We start from the raw sequence: 24,118 nt of genomic DNA, 5'->3' as shown, positions 1-24,118 counted from the left end.
ACTAAGCTAAAAATATGGGAATATGACAGTGAAGAGTCAGACATGTGTGACTGCTTGTGCATCATCCTGTTAGTCTGCAGCTATTAACCACTGTGAACCAATGATTTATTTCCAGCTGTAAAAAAAGATTCTTATTCAATCACTGATTTCTGTACAGAATATGTATCATTCGCCATATACAGTAGTACATATCCATATTTTACAGAAGAGTTTTTCTGAAGCTTTCTAGTCTAAGTTAACACTGTCTACAAAAAAGATGGTCTTAGTAAATGTACCCCATTGTGTTTTATGGTGCCATGTGTTATCTAGTACAGAAAATCCATGTACATGAGCTCACAAAGGTTGTAATCTGCACGCTAAAAAAGTAAAGAGTATATCGCAGAAGAAATAATTCACCAGCAAGTCATGTTCATTGTGTGTACGACACCCACGTAACATCTGGTAGATCAGATATGGGGCACAATGACTGGACTGTGAGAGATTTCTATTATCAGGCCTCTTTAAAGATATAGTATAATATAGGTTCAAGTTCATACATTATACTTATTATACATCATACATTATAAAAAAACAAGTGTATATACCCTGTAATATTATAATTTTCTAGAAAGGCATCCAGTCCCTTCTTAAATTTTAGTAGGGAATCACTCATTACAACATCATATGGCAGAGAGTTCCATAGTCTCACTGCTCTTACAGTAAAGAATCCGCATCTGTGAGTATGCTTAAACCTTCTTTCCTCCAGACGTAGAGGATGCCCCCTTGTCCCCGTCACAGGTCTAAGAGTAAAAAGATCATTAGAAAGGTCTTGGTATTGTCCCTGCCTTCAATTTTCCAAACTATATAACCCCAAGTGTAATAACCTGTCTTGGTATTGCAGACCCCCCAGTTCCCTAATAACCTTGGTCACTCTTCTCTGCACCCACTCTAGTTCAGCTATGTCTTTCTTATACACCGGAGACCAGAACTGTACGCAGTATTCTAAGTGTGGTCGCACTAGTGACTTATATAGAGGTAAAATTATGTTCTCCTCATGAGCATCTATGCCTCTTTTAATGCATCCCATTATTTTATTTGCCTTTGCAGCAGCTGCCTGACACTGGCCACTAAATGTGAGTTTGTAGTCCACCCATACACCCAGGTCTTTTTCAGTGACAGTTTTGCCCAGTGTTTTACAGTTAAGCACATAATTATACATCTTGTTTGTTCTACCCAAGTGCATGACCTTACATTTATCCCCATTAAAGCTCATTTGACATTTATCACCCCAAGCTTCTAGTTTACATAAATCCTCCTGTAATATATCTGTATTGATTACCCTGCAGAGTTTAGTGTCATCTGCAAATATTGAAATTCTACTCTCTATGCCCCTTACAAGGTCATTAATAAATATGTTAAAAAGAAGCAGGCCCAAAACTGACCCCTGTGGTACCCCATTGCTAACCGTGACCAAGTCCGAGTGTGCTCCATTAATAACCACCCTTTGTTTCCTATCCCTGAGCCAGCTCTTAACCCACTTACACATATAGAGCTGTGATGTATGTGCTGTGAAAATCTAAGGAGATCAGGCTTCAGGCTTCACACTTTCATCACTGTAGAGGAATCTGGTACCTACATCAATGGCCCCTGGGTTACGTCTACGAAGTAGCTACTGGCTGGTGGAGTGGGTTAGCAAAAAAGAGTATGGAAGCCGAATGAGAACCGGAAGGACAAAAACAGTGACAAAATGAGAAGGCAGGGTCGAAGTTAAGTGGATAGCAATGGTCAAAACTAGCAGAGTAAAATCAGAGTACAAATTGACGGGTAAGAGAAGGGCTAATTCAGTCTAGGGTACTAGGTAAAAATAATTCAAAGATCAGTCTAAAAAGGTAGTGTTAACAAACTAGGTCAGGTATCAGAGTCAGAGAACAGTAATATCAAGCTAGCAAGGTTATGACTTGCTAATGAGATTGAAATAAGGCAGTGTGCACTCTTATTGGCCAGTAACATTCAGTAATTGGTGCTGCTTACTGGTTCAGCCATTAACGGGTCATCAAAGCCTGAGTGAATAAATAAAAACTTTAAGATATGGTTGGGCAGCGATCAAACCATCCAGAACGAGGAGAAATAAAATGGAACTATGCTGGACAACAAAGCGCTGCCCAGAGGACACTCCCGTTTTGGGATCATAAGCCAAGTAGTGAATGTGCTGCCAAGTGATATCAGTTCTGCTTCTTCTGCTGCCAATGCTACTTGGTGGCACAGGGCAGCATTGTTCACTGTTTAAAGCCGACACCATGAAAGAGTAGCAGGGCGTGTATGTAACAGGAGCATGCTACAGCTTCTTTCCTGTTGGAATCATATGCAATCTATTCTATTATTTCTAAAGTGTGACAGACTCAGCTTCTGCTGAGCCCTTTTTTTTGAGTGGACCCTCTGGGTCATGGCACCCACCCACCGAGGGTGAGCTGACCTTGTGAGGAACCACCCCCTATACAGGGAGTGTCAGGGGCAAGACCAAGGGGGTGAGCCACCTTGACAGCTGGAACCAGACGGCCAGCTCAGGGGAACACTATGTGAGTGTCTGACGACCAGGGACAAGCAGGAAACAAGACAAGACGTAAGTTCAAGGTATCTTCATTTAGACAACTGCAGGAACATTCAGTGCAAAAACGTGAGAACAAGCAAACACGGCAAGGTGCGTGTGTGGGCACGCCAAGGTCCATAGCATAGTACGTGCCAGGTGGCACGCCTGGGTACAGGCAAAGGCACAATGGCATCGGACTTCGGACAGCTGGCAACGATCAACATGATCAGGGCTTCAGGCTGCGGACATCAGCTCCGGACGTCAGGCCGCAGTCATCGGGCTTACGGTTTCTGGCATTGATCGGCAGGTTCCGGGCATCCAGCAGGCAAACCAGGGTTCAGGCAAGGAGGCACGACAGATATCCAGGCATGGTTCATGTTAGGGAACACGCCGAGATCCAAGGCAGGATTCCAGATAGGGTGCGTGCTAGGGGCACACCAGGGTCCAGGACAAGGTGCAAAGCAGGGTGCATGTGTAGGGGACACGCCAGGGTTCAAAGTTCAACAAACAAGACAGGGTGCGTGTATAGAGACACGCCAAGGCACAAAGTTCAACAAACAAAACAGGGTGCGTGTATAGAGACACATCAAGGCACAAAGTTCAACAAACAAGACAGGGTGCGTGTATAGAGACACGCTGAGGTTCAAGGCAGGGTGCGTGCTAGGAGTCACACCAGGGTTCAAGGCAGGGTGCATGCTAGGAGCCACGCCAGGGTTCGAGGCAGGGTGCATGCTAGGAGCCACGCCAGGGTTCAAGGCAGGGTGCGTGCTAGGAGCCACGCCAGGGCTCAAGGCAGGGTGCATGCTAGGAGCCACGCCAGGGTTCGAGGCAGGGTGCGTGCTAGGAGCCACACAGTGTTCAAGGCAGGGTGTGTGCTAGGAGCCACGCCAGGGTTCAAGGCAGGAGACACGCCTCACTGGCCAGCGCACACGGCTGAGACACAAGCACACGGCACGACTATGGCACAGGAGGCGGGCAAGGGCAATTTGTCAAGTATGCCTGTCCTGTGTGACACGACTCAAAGGCCGGTAACTAAAACAACAGGACTGACTAGTGACACTGTCTTGTGTGACGCAACCAACAGGTCGGCACTGAAACAACAAGACAGGGGGGAGGGAAAACCAACAGGGCAAGGAAAAGACAAAGCAAGGAGCGGAACCTGGAGAGGAACATAGGCAGAAACACAGAGTCAGGTCAGAGAGAGAACAGAGCTAGCAGCGGAGCGTAGGCCGAAGCCCAGAGCTGGGCCAAGGCAGAGCCTAGGGACTAGACATGGAAATGTGCAAAAGAGCACCAAAGGGCAGAGTACGGAAAACCAGGCAGAGACAAGAAACAAGAGAAGTACTACAAGGCTCAGAATAGCAAAGACTAGACATGGCGAAACAGGCAAGGCAGAGAACAGAGGAAGGACTACAAGTCAAAGAATAGCTAAGGCGAGCCATAGCAAAACAGGCTAAGGCAGAGAACAGTGGAAGTACTACAAGGCAAAGCAAGGCAAGGACAAACATGGCACAAGAGACAACACAAGACATGGCATGAGACAAGAGGCAGAGTACAAGCACAGAGCGTGTGCAGAGACGCATGACAGGGCAGAGTGCAGGGGCACAGAATACAGGGAGCGACTGAGCAGACCAAGCAGCCATGCAGGGAAGCAACACGGTAATCAGGCCCTGACCATAGGGAGGGGCGGTCTGATATAGCACCATAGCACCTGCAGTTCCGGGTCAGGATCATGGAAGCACTTCCGGTTCAGATCCTCCAGGATCATAGAGAGCATCGCTAGAACAGCCTGGGTAGAACCATAGAGCAGGTCACATGATCAGGAGGTCCAGGAATACAGCGGATTGCAGAACCAGAGCAGGACTGGAACATAGGAAAGGTCACATGATCAGGGGTTTCCAGGAATACAGCGGATTGCAGAACCAGAGCAGGGCTGGAACATAGGAAAGGTCACATGATCAGGGGTTTCCAGGAATACAGCAGATTGCAGAGTCAGAGACAGATACAGAGACCCAGCAACAGCATGCAGCCATGAGGTAAGGCGCGCGTGCACACTGCTCCAGGCAACTTGCGGCATAACAGACATGGTGGACATGGCAGACATGACATAAGCACTGTTTTTCGGGGATTCCTTTGTATCCCTGTTCATACTGCACCCACACACACATGATACACCATTTGAAAGGTAAACTTGCCCCCTTCAGCAAGAAAACCACACATTCACAATTTTATCACTAAATACAGTTTAAGCATTCATTTTCATAACCTGCTGAAAGACACAATGACCTGCAGGTGGCACCTCAACCAGAAAACATTTTTTTGGCCTCTACTTATCAAAACAATTTATTGTATTACCAATCTACATATATAAATACCTGTCTGTGTTCATCATCTCATGAAATACATTTACATTTGACCAGCTTGCTTTTTCTGAAATTGCCTGCACCTCCGACGACCAATGTGGGGAAATTTCACACGGGCCAAGGTAGTTATCAAATAATATGAAATTAAAGACATAGAGAGGGACAGTAAATGCTCTGTACAATACACAGCCATAGCATAGCCATGAGCCCTAACATTTGGTCTGTCAGTACGTTGTAGATTCATTTTTTCTCCAGCAGCCCTGTATGATATATAACCCATTAAATGAGAACAATTATGATAAATTGACATTATGTATTTCCTAATATATTCCCTTACACAGTCTGATAAGTAGCTTCATTCTTTTCATGTCTCCTTGTATATCATGCCAAAATGAATTCTTTTGTAATAAAAATGTCATTTGTTATTGTGCACATATAAGAATTTTAATGATCTTTTCTTTTTTTATGTGAAAGTCTTATTATGGCTTTGGATTATATTTGCAAGTATAATTTAAGGAGGGAGAAATAGGAGCAAAGTTCATGGTATATATTAAAAGTAAAGATTGCAATCCCACTGCAACCAGTCCCATAATAATAAAACCACCTTGCTGCTTGTTGCATTTTCTTCTGCCTTTATCTCCTCAGAAGCCAATGACTTTCTTTATTAGTCTGCCTTTGTATGCAAGGAACTAGCAAGGAAGCGCATTGGCTGAGAAGTTGTGCTTCTGCCAGGTACAGGGTTTCCCTTGGGTCTGTGTGTATTGGTGACTTACTCAGATAATTACTCAGGCTGCATACTGTAGGATGGTATAGGAACCCCAGATAGTTGTGGTACACAATGAAGGACTCAGTTCGTTTATGAATATAAAATGTTCTTTACTGGTTAACTTATTGGTAACTACATACAAAAATATTCTTCTAAAGGAGGAGGAGCGATTTAGAGTCTGTGCAGAGATCACCTCAGTTCTCATCCATTCATTTCACTCACCTCCCCTAAAGCACAAACTGCCCTTTATATCCACTCAGGGACTCATAGAACATAACTAACACTGGTGCTGGACCGTGATGATACAGTCCCAAGCACCCATGTCATAATGCCTCGACGCGCTTCGCAATTTAGCACTATATAAAAATAGCCTCCTGATGTGCCCGGCCCCAGCTAAAAGAGTAAAAGTGTGAAACGCATTGAGGCGATATGACAGCGGTGATTGGGACTGTATCATCACGGTCCAGCATCAGTGTTAGTTATGTTCTAGGAGTCCCTGAATGAATACAAAGGGCAGTGTTTGCTTTAGGGGAGGTGTGTGAAATTAATGGATGAGAACAGAGGTGATCTCTCCACAGACTCTAAGGGTCCCTGTTATGAATGGGTCACCGAGGAGGATGGCAAGAACAGGCTAAGCCACCAGAAGACCAGAGAGGTTGGTAACTAAGCGGATTGCAGACCCCTGATCCTATCCGCACAACTAGCAGTAGCCGTGCAGCGTTCCTACGATGCCCTAGATGCTTCGTCACAGCCGTCAGCTTCGTCATCATTTGGGCAGCGCGGACAAAATCCACGTATTCCTTTGCAGAGTTCTGTTTCAGATAGTCGGTGACTGACTTGTGGATCTGCAGCAGCCCTTATCTATACATGCTTTGAATACCTACTACCAGGTGAGCAGTTTTCTGTCAAACCGCTTACTTTATTTGTGGGATAAGACCCTATATTGCACTTGAGTCTCCCTCTTTCCTCACAATACTAAGCCTAAAGACAGAAAGATGAAATCTAAACTGCCCCGGAGCAGATTCCCAAAGGAATAGACAGCCCCCAAACATATTGTCGGTGAGACAAGATGAGACACAAACACAGGCAGAGAACAGACTGAGCAAACGGTGGGGCCCAAGCTGTCTAAACAGGACAGGACAGAAAAGATACTGTCTGCAATCATGCACAAAACCCTGAAAAAGTCAAACACAACTGATATACAAAAAAACTGAGATTACACAATCTCACCCCCACTAGATCAGCACTCTGGTATAAACTGGCAGCAAAGCAAAAAGATACTAACATAACAGGGGACTGAACAAGCTGCAACATATGAAGCAGGGCCCAGCGCTGCCCCTAGCAGGTAGCACAATGAACCCTAGCAGCAAAACAGAAAGCAAAAAAAAGACAACTAGATTAGATGTAAAGGATTAGCAAAAGAATCACTTAGCTGAACCATGCAGATCAGGCAGGGGACAAAAGAGCTCCAAATGCACACTGAGGAAATCACCAGCAACCTCCAAGAGCAGCCAGTTCAATTATATGCTCCCAGCCAGTAATACCATTTCCAATTATCGTCGTCAGGTGGGGAACTTCCATCCACCTGGCCAGCTCCACTACTCTCAGCAACCACCAGAGGGAGCAGAGGGAGCTTCGGCTCAGAACTCCGAGCAAGAGAATTCACAACAGTACCCCACCCTAGAGGAGGGTTCATCGAACCCTCATCCACACCACCAGGCCAATCAGGATGAGCCCGGTGAAAGGCGTGAATGAATCTCTTGGCATGGGTGTCAGAAGCAGAGACCCAAGAAATATCCTCCTAGCCATAACCCTTCCACTTGACCAAGTACTGAAGTCTCCGTCTAGCCAGACGAGAATCCAATATCTTCTCTACCTCATACTCCAAATTACCCTTAACCAGTACAGAGTCAGGGGGCGCTGTCATGGGAATGACTGGCTTCACAAACCTTTTCAACAAAGATTTATGAAAGATGTTATGAATCTTAAACGTAACTGGAAGAGCCAAACGAAAAGAAATGTGGTCAAGGATTTCCAAAATCTTATAACGTCCAATAAACCATGGCTTGAATTTTGGAGATGCAACCTTCATGGGAATATTTTTTGAGGACAACCAAACCATATCATCCACTTTAAACCGGTTGGAAAACCGTTGGACCTTTTCCTGAGAGTGGGACAACTTATCCACTGCTTGGTCCCAAATCTGCTGCATTCTCTCTACCACAGAATCCACACCTGAGCAGGCAGAAGCTTCTACCTGCCCCAAAGAAAATCGAGGATGAAACCCAAAGTTACAAAAGAAAGGAGACATCAAAGTGGCAGAGCTAGCCCTATTGTTTAGCGCGAATCGGCCAAGGGCAAAAATCGGACCCAATCATCCCGATCAGCAGATATGAAACATCTCAAATAGGACTCCAACGTCTGTTTTGTTCTCTCAGTCTGCCCATTGGTCTGAGGATGAAATGCAGAGGAGAAAGACAACTGAATTCCCAGTTTGGAACAGAAAGCCCTCCAAAATCTGGAAACAAACTGGACCCCTTTGTCCGACACAATGTTCTCAGGAATCCCATGCAAACGAACCACTTGTTCTAAAAACAAGGGCACCAACTCAGAAGAAGATGGCAACTTTGGGAGTGGTACAAGATGGACCATCTTAGAAAATCTATCACAGATCACCAAAGTAACAGTCATTCTCTGAGAGACAGGGAGATCAGAGACAAAATCCATTGAGATATGGGTCCATGGCCTCCTGGGCACCGGCAGAGGCATCAACAAACCACTAGCATGAGAACAGGGCTTAGACCGAGAACAAGTCCCACAGGATTGCACAAAATTCCTGACATCACAAGATAAGGCAGGCCACCAAAAAGACCGACTCACCAAATCTCTGGTACCAAAGATACCTGGATGACCAGCCAACACAGAGCAATGAATTTCAGACATTACTCTTTTCCTCCACTGATCAGGGACATACAATTTTCCCATAGGGCATCGTTCAGGTTTATCCTCCTGAAATTCCTCCAGGGCACGTCTCAAATCAGGAGAGATGGCAGAAAGAACTACACCCTCATTTAGAATGGTCATAGGCTCAGTCACGTCAAGAGAATCCGCAAAGAAACTCCTAGAAAGGGCGTTAACCTTAACATTCTTCGTGCCCGGAAGAAAAGAGACCACAAAATTAAAACGCGTGAAAAACAAGGCCCACCTTGTTGTCTAGGATTCAAGCGCTTGGCTAATTCAAGATAAATCAAATTCTTTTATCGGTGAGGACCACAACTCGATGTCTAGTTCGCTCCAACCAATGTCTCCACTCTTCAAATGCCCACTTCATGGCCAATAATTCCCGATTCCCTATGTTATAGTTACGTTCAGATGGAGAAAATTTTCGAGAAAAGAAGGCACAGGGATTCAGCTTAGAGGTTACCGGATCTCTTTGAGATAAAACGGCTCCTGCACCAATCTCAGAAGCATCTATCTCCACCTGAAATGGGAGTGAAACATCAGATTGCCGTAGAACCAGAGCAGAAGTGAATCTCTGCTTAAGCTCCTGAAATGCCGAGACGGCCTCTGGAGACCAATTTACAACATCAGCGCCCTTTTTGGTCAAATCCGTCAGAGGTTTAACAATACCACAAAAATTACTTATAAATTTATGGTAGAAATTAGCAAAATCCAAAAACTTCTGAAGAGCCTACAGAGAAGTGGGCTGAACCCAATCATAAATGGCCTGTACCTTGGCCGGGTCCATTTCAACAGCAGACGGGGACAAAATGAATCCCAAAAATGAAATCCACTGTACACCAAAAAGACATTTCGATCCCTTAACATACAGAGCATTTTCCCTCAAAATCCGGAACACAGTCCGGACATGTTCACATGAGAATCCCAATCACTGGAAAATAATTAAAATATCATCCAGATAAATGATCAAAAACTTATCCACAAGGTCCCAGAAAATATCATTCATAAAAGATTGGAAGACGGAAGGGGCATTAGTGAGCCCAAAAGGCATCACCAGGTACTCAAAATGTCCCTCTGGAGTATTAAACGCCGTCTTCCATTCATCCCCGTGCTTGATGCGAATAAGATTATACGCCCCCTGAGGTCAAGTTTGGTAAACCAACAAGTACTTTTAACTCTGGAAAATAAATCAGAAATCAGGGGTAACAGGTACTGATATTTAACAGTGATTTTGTTAAGGGAACGATAGTCAATACATGGCCTTAATGAGCCATCTTTTTTGTCCACAAAGAAAAAACAGCACCCAAAGGCGAAGAGGATGGTCTGATATAACCCTTCTCCAATGATTCCTTGATATAACATCGCATAGCATCATCTTCAGGTACAGATAAGTTGAAAAGCCGACCCTTGGGAAATTTACAACCGGCATTAACTCAATTGCACAGTCATAACTCCTATGAGGAGGCAAAGACGCGGCCTTACTCTCACTAAATACATCACAAAAATCAGCTAAATAGTCAGGAACGTCTTGAGACTGGGGAGAGGTGGAGAAAACAGGAGTGTCACTAAGAACACATTGACGACCCCAACTCACCACAGACAGAGATTTCCAATCTAAAACAGGATTATGGGTTTGCAACCAAGGAAAACCCAGTACAATGGTATCATGTAAATTGTGCAACACCAAAAATTTACAATTCTCTTGATGGTCCGGGGCGACCCGCATTACCACCTGGGTCCAAAACTGGGATTTATTCTCTGTCAAAGGGGTAGCATTAATCCCCCTCAAGTGAATAGGGGTTCTCAGGGGCACCATGGGGAAACCACAATGCTTGGCAAAGTCAAGATCCATCAGATTCATAGCTGCTTCTGAATCAACAAAGGCCTTAGCAGAAAGAGTAGACAAGGAGCAGATCAAGGTAACTGCCAACAGGAACTTAGGCTGTACACTGCCCACTGCAAATGCGTGAGAAAAACGTTTTTCTCGTTTAGGGCAGACAGAAATAACATGAGAGGCATCCGCACAAAAGAAGCATAACTTATTACGCCTTCTGAACTCTTGACATTGTGCCCTAGACAAAACTCTATCACATTGCATGGGTTCTGTAGTTTGTTGAAGAGGCAGCACCGCCTCTCGCGTACTTTTACATTCACGTAAATGTCGATCAATTTGAATGGCTAATGACATGGAGTCGTTAAGACCAGAGGGGATAGGAAATCCCACCATAACATATTTTACGGTTTCTGCTAGACCTTTCCAAAAAGAGAGCTGCTAGGGCATGATCATTCCATTTAGTAAGGACCGCCCACTTTCGGAACTTCTGGCAGTATAACTCCGCAGCATCCTGACCCTGGTTCAATGTCAATAAGGTCTTCTCAGCTTGATCAATAGCATTAGGTTCATCATACAACAACCCCAGGGCCAGAAAAAATGCATCCACATTAGCCAGAATAGGGTCTCCAGGTGTCAGAGAAAAAGCCCAATCCTGGGGATCGCTGCGCAGCAGGGAGATGACAATTTTAACCTGCTGCACCGAGCTACACGATGAATTAGGCTTCAAGGCAAGAAATAGTTTACAGTTATTCTTGAAATTCAAAAGTTTAGACCGATCCCCACAAAACACATCAGGAGTAGGGATCTTTGGTTCTACAGCAGATGATTGAGCGAGATAGGCAGAAATTCCCCGCACTTCAGCAGCGAGCTGCTCAACATGATCGGATAGTTGCTTAGTCTCCATTAAAGAAAAAAATCCTCCTACGGCCCCAGAGAAAAAGAGGAAAAAATATATGAAAAAATTCTGACACTTTTTTTTACAATTCTTTCCTTCCTTTGAGTACCCTAGAGTCTGCGGTTTGGCTGGTAATTCTGTTATGAATGGGTCACCAAGAAGGATGGCAGGCACTGTCTAAGCCACCAGACAACCAGAGAGGTTGGTAACTAAGCGGATTGCAGACCTCTGATCCTATCCGCACAACTAGCAGTAGGAGCGTTCCTACGATGCCCTAGATGCTTCGTCGCAGCCGGAGGACTAACTAAGCCTAAAGACAGAACTCTGCAAAGGAATTCATGGATTTCGTCCGCGCTGCCCAAATTCCACTGAAGAAGAGGTTGCAAAAAACCTTGAAATGCGTAGAATAAACCACTGTCAAATTTTATTAACCTTCTGGAATTTCATCATTTGGGCAGCGCGGATGAAATCCACGTATTCCTTTGCAGAGTTTTGTTTCAGATAGTCAGTGACCGACCTGTGGATTTGCAGCAGCCCTTATCTATACATGCTTTGAATACCTACTACCAGGTGAGCAGTCTTCTGTCAAACCGCTTACTTTAATTGTGGGATAAGACCCTATATTGCACTTGAGTCTCCCTCTTTCCTCACAATACTAAGCCTAAAGACAGAAAGATGAAATCTAAACTGCCCCGGAGAAGATTCCCAAAGGACTAGACAGCCCCCAAACATATATTGTCGGTGAGACAAGATGAGACACAAACACAGGCAGAAAACAGACTGGGCAAACGGTGGGGCGCAAGCTGTCTAAACAGGACAGGACAGAAAAGATACTGTCTGTAATCATGCACAAAACCCTGAAAAAGTCCAACACAACTGATATACAAAAAACCTGAGATTACACAATCTCACCCCCGCTAGATCAGCACTCTGGTATAAACTGGCAGCAAAGCAAAAAGATACTAACATAACAGGGGACTGAACAAGCTGCAACATATGAAGCAGGGCCCAGCGCTACCCCCAGCAGGGAGCACAATGAACCCTAGCAGCAAAACAGAAAGCAAACAAAGACACAACCAGATTAGATGCAAAGGATTAGCAAAAGAATCACTTAGCTGAAACATGCAGATCAGGCAGGGGACAAAAGAGCTCCAAATGCACACTGAGCAAATCACCAGCAACCTCCAAGAGCAGCCAGCTCAATTATATGCTCCCAGCCAGTAAACCCAGGTTTCCATTTATCATCGTCAGGTGGGGAACTTCCATCCACCTGGCCAGCTCCACTACTCTCAGCAACCACCAGAGGGAGCAGAGGGAGCTTCGGCTCAGAACTCCGAGCAAGAGAATTCACAACAAGTAAGAATCGCTGGTGTATTGCTAGATGGTTGCTAGTGAGCTGCCAAACAGGCAGATCCCACCAGTGATGCAGCAGCGATAAGCAATCCGTCGGCGGTCGCTCTTACCCGTCACACCGCAGCGATGTTGACGACTTCTGCTTGTGTCCATGCGTCGCTAGTCGGCGCCAGTGGGACACCAACAAGGAGAAAATGTCCCAGGACAATCGAGCACAATCAGCGATATCCAGCGGGGGGGCGGTCGCAGGTACGTGTCACACAAAGTGAAATTGCTTGCGATATCGCTGTTGCGTCACAAAATCAGTGTAAATGGCCCTTTAATCACCCCTCCTCCTTTACTATAGTTGATGTTATGATAGGCAGTGTATTTTTGTTTTATCTACACAATGGACACTAGTTTAAAGGGAATCTGTCACCCCATTTTTCGACTATGAGCTGCCGGCACCGACATCAGGGGCTTATCTACAGCATTCTGTAATGCTGTAGATAATCCCCAATGTAGCCTAACAGATAAGAAAAACAAGTTATATTATACTCACCCTGGCATTTGGTCCGGTCCGATGGGTGTCGCTGTCCGGTCCGGCGCCTCCCATCTTCTAACGGTGACGTCCTCTTCTTTGCTGCCTGTCGTGGCTGCAGAGTCCGGCTCATGCACACTGCAGTATTCTGCTCTGCCCTCAACAGGGCAGAGCAGTGCGCCTGCGCCAGAGCCACGACAGACAGCAAAGAAGAGGACGTCACCGTTAGAAGATGGGAGACGCCGGTCCGCAACACCCATCACCGCAACAACAAGACCGGACCGCCCCCCCCGGTGACTATAATCTAACTCCATTTTTCTTCTCTTTCAGGTTACACCTGGGGCTTATCTACAGCATTACAGAATGCTGTAGATAAGCCCCTGATGTCGTAGCCGGCAGCTCATAGTCGAAAAATGGGGTGACAGATTCCCTTTAAACTGTTGGTAGAGATTGGGGTCCTGTGAGTTTAAGTTTAGATATATTGTACACAGACAATACATTTCTTGTGAGAGGGTAATGTGCAATAGGTTCAGTTATTGCACTTTATTGTGCCAATGTGCCCTCATGGTGTTAAGAGTCTCAGTTAGTGAGGATTTCCTTGGGAATATAGTGATATACTATTAATAAATAATAGATTGGGCAAGGGCTATGTGCAATCTTTTATATTCATGCACTATATACTTTAACAGAATTTAACATTACATCCTCTCACTTTGGATATAGTTATATAGGAGGAAGTCTAATGAATTCCTCCTTATAGGATCCAACTATAGATTTTCTCACTAATTATTTTGTAAACTATAGTGTCTATTTTTATTAATATTAGTGTCAACTGTAATACCCTGTTTTTTAATGATCAGGGTATGGTGGATAGACTGCATACAAGAACGGTGGATTGATATATTTATTATTATCAATACACTATTAAAGGTTATACTTTACTTGTTTATTCCACCTCAGCAAGTGAATTTTTTAATTGATGGAAAAGTAATTTTGAGTTGTTAGGGTCATCAGTCAGTGACCAGATTTTAAATACACAGTATATATAACTTGATTTCTCCATCTTTTTTCTGTATGTCTATAGCCCACATCTACAATAATAGGAATGCTTCGAACTGGTCAGCCTAGTCTTCTTTCCCCTGCTTCCATAACTAGTTTACACAATACCTCAATTAGCCTAATTCTCTTACTGTCTTGGACCCACTTAACTGTCGTAGAAAAAAATTGCAAAATCCATCACCATAGAGGGGAAAGATCATCCTTACCTTGAACACATGGGACTAATTATAAATAGGGAAGTGAAGAACTACTTATAACTGGGGAAGTGAAAAGAGCTGAGACTTCAACCCCCATTGTAGGACCCCCATTGAGCCAGTCACTAAAGGGGCCTTTACACCAATTTTGTGATGCAGCAGCGATATCGCTAGCGATATCGCTATGTGTGATACCTACCGCCGACCGGCTCCCCCGCTGGCTATCACTGATCGCGCGAGATCGTGCAGCTCCAATACTTGTTGGGTGCTTCCTGCTGGGCTTCCTGCTGGCACCGGCGAGCGACGCGTGGACGCGGGCGGGAGGATGTCAGGACGTCAGGATCGGCGCGTCTGAAAGTAGCGTAACGACTGCTGCTGCGTCGCTACATCGCTGTGAGATCTGCCTGTGTGGCAGCTCACTAGCAACCATTTAGCAATGCACCAGTGATCCTGACCGGGTCGTATCGTTGTCGGGATCACTGGTGCATCGCTAAATGTAAAGGGGCCTTTAGTCTTGAATTCGTATTCCGAGGCAAGAGCTTCTTCTATTGAAAGGAATTTTCTCAGACTTTCTGGAGTTAGTGGTCAGTGATGAATATTGGGGTTTGCATTAATCCGAAATTTATGGGAGATATAGTTTCAGCATCATAACGAAGAGACAAACATAACTCATTCACTTACATACATCACCGTAAGGCTATTGTAACACCTCCAACTTAATACTGGTCAGATGTATGAAGCTATCCAGAAAATGTTTTATCTCTATAGAGTGGTAAAATCGTGATAGAAAAGATGACCACAATATCTCCCACCTGGGACCTGCAGGAGTGAAGATCTCAAAAGTCAGGGATCTCAAAAACTTTGAAAGGCCTAGCACATCCCATGCCCATATACCATTCCACAAGCAAAAGGAAAATAAACAGCCTTTCAGTGCAGGCAAAACAAAGTAAACAGTTCCAACAAAGTCACCTTGGAGACAGTTCAGGACACAAAACATAGATAGCATCCAGTATACCGTCTTAGTCTGGAGACATCACACAGGAGATCTTCTTACCTCCACCCAGAGACCATGTGGCAAACAAACAGACTCCATTTCATCATGTGAACCTATAAAACAGTGATTGTGACAAAACTACAGCAAGCAGCTCAGTGACGAATCGCTGGAATAAGGGTCTTCGTCTCTACATTATCCAGCTTTCAGATTAGGTGGCAAAAACCTAGTGACAGATTCCAATTAAAAACAGTCAGAGGAGGGGAAAGCAAGCCGTTTCACTGACAGCTTTAGGTGGAGTATAAAACTAGCCTTGTTTGCATTAGCAGCTATGTGAGCCCCTCATCTGACCCTGACTGCTCATTCCTGGAAAAGTAACATCATGGTTTGTTCTAATTTATAGACGTTGTCCTTTCTTGATCTCTTTTGGCACAAGTGAATAGCAGTTAGGTTTTCCATGAAAACACACAGTATAGTTATTCCAGCCATAGAGTTTTACTCAGTCTGCAAGTGCTAACGTGTTTGTCACAATGTAATTTCTGCTACTAATAGGGTGAGTGGAGATGCAGCTTTAGTTTGCTAAACAATCAAAATAAAAATAAATTTATATATACCGTAATTAACTTATTGCAATACAAGCTGCCAATGAAGCATATAATGGCAAAAGGCACACTGAACCATAATGACTTAATGTATGAGGCTACTACTGTATAGAAAGTGGAAATATATAGTTAATGTTTTCAATAGAATGTATAATATCAAATAAATACTAATTTTGCTATTGGCAACAAAACTGAATTAACATATGCTGTTACACACCTGTCCTAGATCTGAGCTCTGATTCCCTCAACCTGGTCCATTGAACTATGTTGTGCTCTACGTGGGGCTTTGCAGACGGCCCAGCGTGACCCCATGAGATCATCTGCCTGGGCCTATATAAGGCTCACCAAGACACACACGTGTTTGAGTCCTTTCTGTCTGCAGCGTCCAGCACTTCTGCTACCTCACTGCGGTCTCCATGATTTCACCTGTCTGACTGCAGCTTGCAGGATCTCTGTTACCTGTCTGCAGTCTCCAGAACATCTCCTGTCTGCCTGAGGCTGCCAGTACCTCTGCTACCAGTCTGCAGTCTCCAGGATGTCTCCTGTCAGCGGATTCCAACATCTCAGTTACCTGTTTCCAGTCTCCTGTTTGCCTACAGTCTCCATTACCTATGCTAGCTGTCTCACACATGCCTCACCTGCCTCCTGCACCAGCGCCCGTGGCCCGTGTGCCCACCTGGATTTTGGGCCTGAAGGTCCAGCTCACAAGATGAACCTAGCATATGTACAATGATAAAATGTCTCTCAATTCTGTGTTATAAAGGGAACCTGTCAGTAGGTTTGGGGCCACTAAACCATTGCCATGTTGTTCTGCAGGTGAGCTTCAACTTTCTAAACATGTAAAAAAAACTATCCATGCTATCATTAAACATTACCGTAGAAATGCTATAATTTGCATTCCATGTTTACAACAGCAGTTTTTTTGGACGAGTTTTTCTACCTTCAAACACCATCAAAAATGGACAGCCTACAGAAGGCATCCCTGTGCTGTCTGACTTTTCTTTCATGGCTTGCAAAGTCAGACTTGCACTAACAATTTCGATCCAAAGCTTGGATCAACATAAAAAAAAGTCAAATTCTTGAACAGCCCCATAGACCATAGTACATAGCAGTGAAAAACACGGATAGAATTTGTACGCGAAAAAAAACCCAGACATCTGAAGTTTTCTGAAATTTGTCATTTTGTATGTGTATAAAACAATTCAATCAAGTAAGCTGCAGTCACTCATCTTTGCCCTACAGAAGAGAATAAAAAACAACCAAGCAGCCAGCATTAAAAATAATAAAAGCAATGCCCATGGCGTAGCAATGATTTCATGAGTTCACAACTGAACATCCACTTTATGCTGTATCGTAGGAAGTCTACTAAAGCTACTTGTAGGAAGCACAGACACCCCGCATGGGGGAGAAGCATCTGGTCCTAATCGCAGATAATATGCAATCAGCTCCTAGAAAGCTTGCATTTGTTATATTCTTCCAGTATCTTCTTTTCCTCTATATAGAGCAAATTAAATTGTTAAGGTCTTGTTCACATGTGCGCTTTTCCTGTTCGCGTTCTATCAGTCTTTCGCAGAGATAGGACACATAACGCTATCGTCTACGGGCTGTTCATATGTCGGTGGTTTTTTTGCGGACCTTGTGGCCAAACACTGATACTCAGTTAACTCATAACGCAGCTAGCAAGGAAACAAGGAGCCTGTAAAGTCCCCTATGACACCAATATGATTTAATATGTTTAATCCTATATGTTCATCTGTGTTATTAAAGAGGAATATAGAAAAACCACTAATGTTTCGGACAGCCTTCGCATGACGGAATATTTCTTCCATTTCATTTATCTGCTGCAATAAACTGAGTTTCTGTTCTTTTCTGATCGGATCAGACTGTCTGGGATGATTTAGCGAATCCTGCTTTGAGCAGGGGGTTGGACCAGATGGCCAGGAGGTCCCTTCCAACTCTACGATTCTATGATTCTATGACTCGGTCATGTAATGTCTATGAGTCTCCACTGAAACCAGATATGAGCACACAGATTCATGGGACCCTGGTGCGGCGGCCATGTCGGTACTCCGCGGCCACTGGATGGGAGCGCTGCGAGCCGCATATTTCCTGCTGACTTCCCCGATGCCTCTTCGGATTCAGCAGGCCCGTCACAACATACATGCATCACTATGATGATGATAATGATGCGTCAGGGATTCCAGCAGGTAAGGGGCGGATCGCAGGGCTGCCGTCGTGTGGCCATCGTCAACTGATGTGGCTGATGGACCAGAGTCCTGCACATTTATTCTCTCGTCTCTGCTGAAAACAGCTGGGATGCCGAAGCCATCCATGTTTAATAAATCCTTTTTTAAAGAAAGCAAAAAAGAACACGGCGGTGTGACTGAGCCCTGACTGCCGCCTTGGACTCCGCGGCGTATTGGAGTTGAAAGGGCAAAAGGAAACACTCCATTCAAACAAAACAATCACAAGAAAACAAGAACTACAGAAAATCGTGTTTGAAAACCATGAATAGCTTCTAAAATGTTATATCACCAAAACGCTTGGGGGGCTAGTGCCCTCATTGTACAGCAAGGACATTCTAACCCAATTTATACAGGGGTCTCCGCTGTGCCATAAGGGCCATACAGTGCCATCTAGTGGTCATCAGGTGCAACCACTCGACTTTCACTGCTAAAACTTTCCGACACTTCATACAAAAATAACCTAAAAAGAGAAATAAAAAGTATCTACTAACACTCTCTTGTATTATACACATTGCCAATGAGATCCTGCGCGCTGCAACATTGTATAACTAGAACCACTTTCCAATACTTAGTAACAACTATAACACAAATAGATAAATATGAGATAGATGATAGAGAGATACTGTAAATAGAATAAGTAGACAGATAAATAGATATGTATTAGCTAAATAGATCGATATGGGATAGATAGATGGATGGATAGATAGATAGATAGATATAGACACTTCTGTATCCATCCATCTTTTAGTTCACCATTACACACTAGTAGTAATGTCAGTCACTTCTTTTAGAAGACATCAATCAATTAAACAACCAATCAATCAAATTAGTGACACTGAATATTGGCAAGACAGGACTATGGGGATCACTCTCATACACACAGGACAGGATCAGGGATTTGGTGGTATCCTGGGCTAATTCCAGAAACTCCAAGCAATTTACTTATGGAAAGGGATCCTATGTGAAGTGCTATGACTAGGGCATGAGTGGGCACAGGGAAAGCTGGTGCCCACCAGTGATGGCCATGAGGGGCTACATACCAGTCCTGCCAGGATCTTCTTGCTCTCCTCATCAGTGCAGCGATCTGAGAACATGCTCCTGTGGACAAACAGAAAAGTGCTCACGAAAATCCAGCAAGAAGCCCAGAAGAGCAGGAGGAGGACAGTGTTCTTGTTGCAGATCTTTATTCTCAGCCATTTGCCAGGAAATATTCTCATGGTAAGATCAGTGAGAGTGTGCCATGTTCAGAGTAAGAATTCCGCCTGCTGCCAGGGTGGGCTGTGCGCTGCTGTCAGTGGGGAGGCTGGGGGCAGCACTGTGCTCCCTGCATGGACCCTCAGTGTGCCGCCTGTGTGAGGGGCCCTGAGCTCTGCTATTGTCCTGAGGCCACGCAGGTCCGCCTTCTTTCTGTGCTGTCAAGCAGAAATCCAAGTTCCCAGGCAGCCTGGAAGGGTCAGAGCCCAGGAGCCAGGGATGGAGCTGCACTTGCTCCACAGCTGAGCCGTGCTGTGGAGATGTCAGGGAGGATGATGGATGTGGCAGGGAATTCCTGAGTCAGTGATGCCAGGCTGGCCACTGCTGCTAGAGTATACAGGGTCCGGGGCACACAGCCCTGAGCTCTGCCCCAGCTTACTAATCATCAGCTGCTCATTAGGGCTAACTGCAGAAGAATCACCCTAAGCCCATAATGTGGAAACTGAGAGGAAATCACATCCAGATTTCTCCCCAGAAGTAAGGAAGGCAAAAAGGTCCCAGGAGATGGGAGCAATTCATAGATAATGTGTGGAGCTGCTCCATTCCTGAGAGGAGCAGTGCAGAATTCACACCACACATATGTACGTGTGCACGCCTTCTAACATGTACGTGTGGGTGACATACTGTGTAGCCAGGTCGCAGGGATCACATGTAGTCACTAACTTTACATGATGCTCACTACAATTGGGAAAAAACATACATTGGCATACATCTGGTCCAGAAAAGCTATACATACATCTGCCATATACATTAAGAGGCTTTCATGGCACAGAAATCAGTGCAGACACCAATTTTACCAGTCGATTCTGTAATGTTCTATAGCAGTGCCAATCTCCACAATGTCAGTCACAACCAGAACCAGCAAAAGTGTCCTCAGTCAGACACAGAAAAAACAGTATCGACCACAGTGCCCATCATTGTCCCAGTACAGCCAGTATCAACCACAGTGCCCATCATTGTCCTAGTACAGCCAGTATCAACCCTAGTGCCCATCATTGTCCTAGTACAGCCAGCATCAACCACAGTGCCCATCATTGTCCCAGTACAGCCTGTATCAACCACAGTGCCCATCATTGTCCCAGTACAGCCTGTATCAACCACAGTGCCCATCATTGTCCTAGTACAGCCAGTATCAACCCTAGTGCCCATCATTGTCCCAGTACAGCCTGTATCAACCACAGTGCCCATCATTGTCCTAGTACAGCCAGTATCAACCCTAGTGCCCATCATTGTCCTAGTACAGCCAGTATCAACCCTAGTGCCCATCATTGTCCTAGTAAAGCCAGTATCAACCCTAGTGCCCATCATTGTCCTAGTACAGCCAGTATCAACCACAGTGCCCATCATTGTCCCAGTACAGCCTGTATCAACCACAGTGCCCATCATTGTCCTAGTACAGCCAGTAACAACCACAGTGCCCATCATTGTCCTAGTACAGCCAGTATCAACCACAGTGCCCATCATTGTCCTAGTACAGCCAGTATCAACCACAGTGCCATCATTGTCCTAGTACAGCCAGTAACAACCCTAGTGTCCATCATAGTTAGCCATGGCACTATCAGTATATTTATGTTCTTATATTACACCATCATATTCCACAGCACTTTACAGACATTATCATCACTCTCCCCATTGGGCACACAATCTAAATCAGCCATAATGCCTGTCAGACACACTGTGTGTGATCCCTGGAGTTAGCCATGGTGACCCTAAAGTTTAGCCCAACAAGACTTATCCCCTCCGATTCGTCTGACACAAATCTCTAAGATTGTAATGAAAACACAAACAGTAAAAAGCAGTTGTCATGTCGCCGTCAGACTCGGGGCCTGCTGTCCCGGCCTTGGCCACTAGGAGGCGCCGGACTGTCACGTCGCCGTCAGACTTGGGGCCTGCTGTCGCGGCCACGGCCACTAGGAGGCGCCGGACTGTCACATCGCTGTCAGACTTGGGGCCTGCTGTTCCTGCCTCGGCCACTGGGAGGCGCTGTGGTTCGCCCCCCGAGTGATGGCGGCGACAGAGAAGGGGCTCCTGCGCAGGCATCTGATGGACGCAGGCTCTGCTCCTCGGTCGGTCATGGAGGGGTTGGTGCATCGCCATCTGGCCTGGTCCTGTGGGCGGTCCTTATGACATCATCAGTCCGGGAGCCTGTGAGGGATGACCTGATACCTCAAATACCTTGGGATTGGTCTTGCAAGCTGCCAGATATATTCTTGGTTCCCCTATGTACTACTGTGTGATTTACTATTGTTTGACTCTGACCTCAGCCTGGATTTCTGACCCCTCTACTGCCTGACGATTTTGTACCTCTGCTATTCTCCCGGTTTGTGACCTTGGCCTGGATATTCGACTCTGCTACTGCCTGCCGTTTTTTTACCTTTACCGCCCTCCCGATTTGTGACCTTGGCCTGGACTCTTGACTCTGCCACTGCCTGCCGTTCCTGTACCTCCGCTGCTCGCCCGGTTTCTGACTACGTTTTTGGCTCCCTGCCTTCTTCCTTATTGGCGACCGTCCTGCTCTGGCGCACTGCTTCTAGACAGCCACCCCCTGGGCCTTGCTACAATTCCAGATCCCTGTATAGGGGTTAAGGGTCTCGGGGTTTCTCGGGGTGCTGTCCCTACTGCAGCCCAGATCCGCGGACGGACGTCACAGCAGCAGGCTAGAGCCCTGCTGGTAGCAAGCAGATAATATCTGAATAATTTACATTTACATTACTGCTATATAATTACTATATGAGATTTTCTTACTGCACATTTTGATTACGTTGTTTGCAGCTACACGTCCTTTATGAATAAGACTCCCACATGTATGCCTGCCATGCTGGTGCCCTAGACAGCGCTGGTAGTCTCCAGACCCATGTAGGCTCTTATTTTTTCCACTATTATCTATACTGACACTTTAGGAGGTCTGGTTTGGAGACCCCTGTTGTGTTACTGTGCGATGTGACATTTTACTGAGCAACAATAGATTTTATTTGCAGTTATGTTCTTTAAAGTCAGCCTATCATTTAATGTACAGCCTGCGGCGTCTTCTGTTTATAGGCAATATTCATTTTATTGTTTCCTGACTTAAATGCCTGTTTTTGTTTCATTCCTTGCCTTTTCCTATGCTACTTCTATAAGTGTTCTTCTGCCCCCCCCCCCCCCCCCCGCATGTTGTTTCCAGATACAAAGTTACTGTTTCTGGTAATCATTGTGTGCTTCACCTTTTATCATCTCTATTAGTGAACCAGCAGCTCTAGTATATAGGTCATTGTCTGTTGTAGAACTGTCTCTCATGTGCCCACTAGTTGTGGCATATTTGCCAATATTTGGAGGTGTGGATTGTGTAAAACTGCAGCAATTTACAGTGTACAGTTACCAGTGTTTCCATAACCCCATTCATACATTGATTAAAAAGGTACGGATGTCAAATTGGCAGCAAGTTCATTCTTTTGCGGATTTTGATTGCTAATTTTACCCTATTCCATGCTTTGTGTGGGAGTGTGTTAAAATCTGCAGCCAAATGTGCCCCAAAATCAGCAAGTGGATTCACTTTGAAAATTCATTGTGTATTTGTTGCAGATTTGTAAACTCTTCTATCTGTTAAAAGTCTGACACATGGGCACACGTTCTTAAACATGGTGATTCATACTAAGTTTAAGGACATGAACAACATTTGAAATGTCTCTGGTTATAATAGCCGTTTTCACCATGTTCCCCCATCCTTTCCAGCATGGACTCTAGTAGCTCTATATGCTATCAAACACTTGCATGATTATATGCTTTTAATAATTTTGGAATAAAGAAATTTGTTATTTTGATCAGTGTCCTGTGAGCTGGATCTTTTCCTTGTCTACTTGAGCGCCTGCAGCAGTGCTGATCACGGACTCCACGATTGAAGCTGCAGGAGGGTGAGCTGGTTTTCCTTCTTTTCTTCACATGGATCATATCTATCCAGGGCTGCCACCAGAAAGTTCGGGGCCCCATACTGACAACTTTTTTGGGCCCCCTTCGGACTTCGCCCAGGCTCCACGCCAGTTCTGCCTCCACCCCTCGAACCTTCCACAGTCCCACCACCCACTCTTGGAAAAACTCCACTTCTGCACCACGTCCTCACTAATCATACATTAACAGTAAGATTTTTTAAGCTGCCACTATGACAAGGTAGACTCTTTTGGCCGGGCCCTACTCTACTCTAATTTACTAAACATTTATTAAAATTTCCTGTACTCTTTTTAGGTATATTTTTATTTATTTTTCTTTAATGGAATGTGTCATATAACTTGTTTAAAATGAACAATAATACCACATACAAGGAACAAATACCATCACACCATGACCAGATCACATATTACCACCACATAGTGAGCAAATAATACCACATACAATAGACAAATACTGCTACACCATGGCTGGACCACATGTTACCACCATATAGTGACTGAATAATAATAATAATAATAATCTTTATTACGACATAAAAGGGAGAAATACTGTGACACCATGATCAGACCAGGTATTACCACCACATAGTG

The 24,118-nt window shown here is 44.9% G+C and overlaps 1 protein-coding gene across 1 annotated transcript in view; it reads right to left on the bottom strand.

Moving 5' to 3' along the window:
* The window catches only part of DIPK1C (divergent protein kinase domain 1C), a 168,742-nt gene extending 148,748 nt beyond the window's left edge, over positions 1-19,994 (bottom strand). Inside the window, exon 1 of the mRNA XM_073589981.1 lies at positions 19,391-19,994. Within this exon, the coding sequence (XP_073446082.1) occupies positions 19,391-19,567 (177 nt within the window). The 5' untranslated portion in view covers positions 19,568-19,994. The remainder of the gene's footprint in view (positions 1-19,390) is intronic.
* Positions 19,995-24,118: the final 4,124 nt, after the last annotated feature.

Source organism: Dendrobates tinctorius, unplaced genomic scaffold (genome assembly GCF_039654945.1).
Source record: "Dendrobates tinctorius isolate UK_male_01 unplaced genomic scaffold, ASM3965494v1 ptg000115l, whole genome shotgun sequence".
Lineage (NCBI taxonomy): Eukaryota > Metazoa > Chordata > Amphibia > Anura > Dendrobatidae > Dendrobates > Dendrobates tinctorius.
The sequence above is the reverse complement of the archived record's forward strand: the minus strand, read 5'-3'. Positions and strand labels throughout refer to the sequence as shown.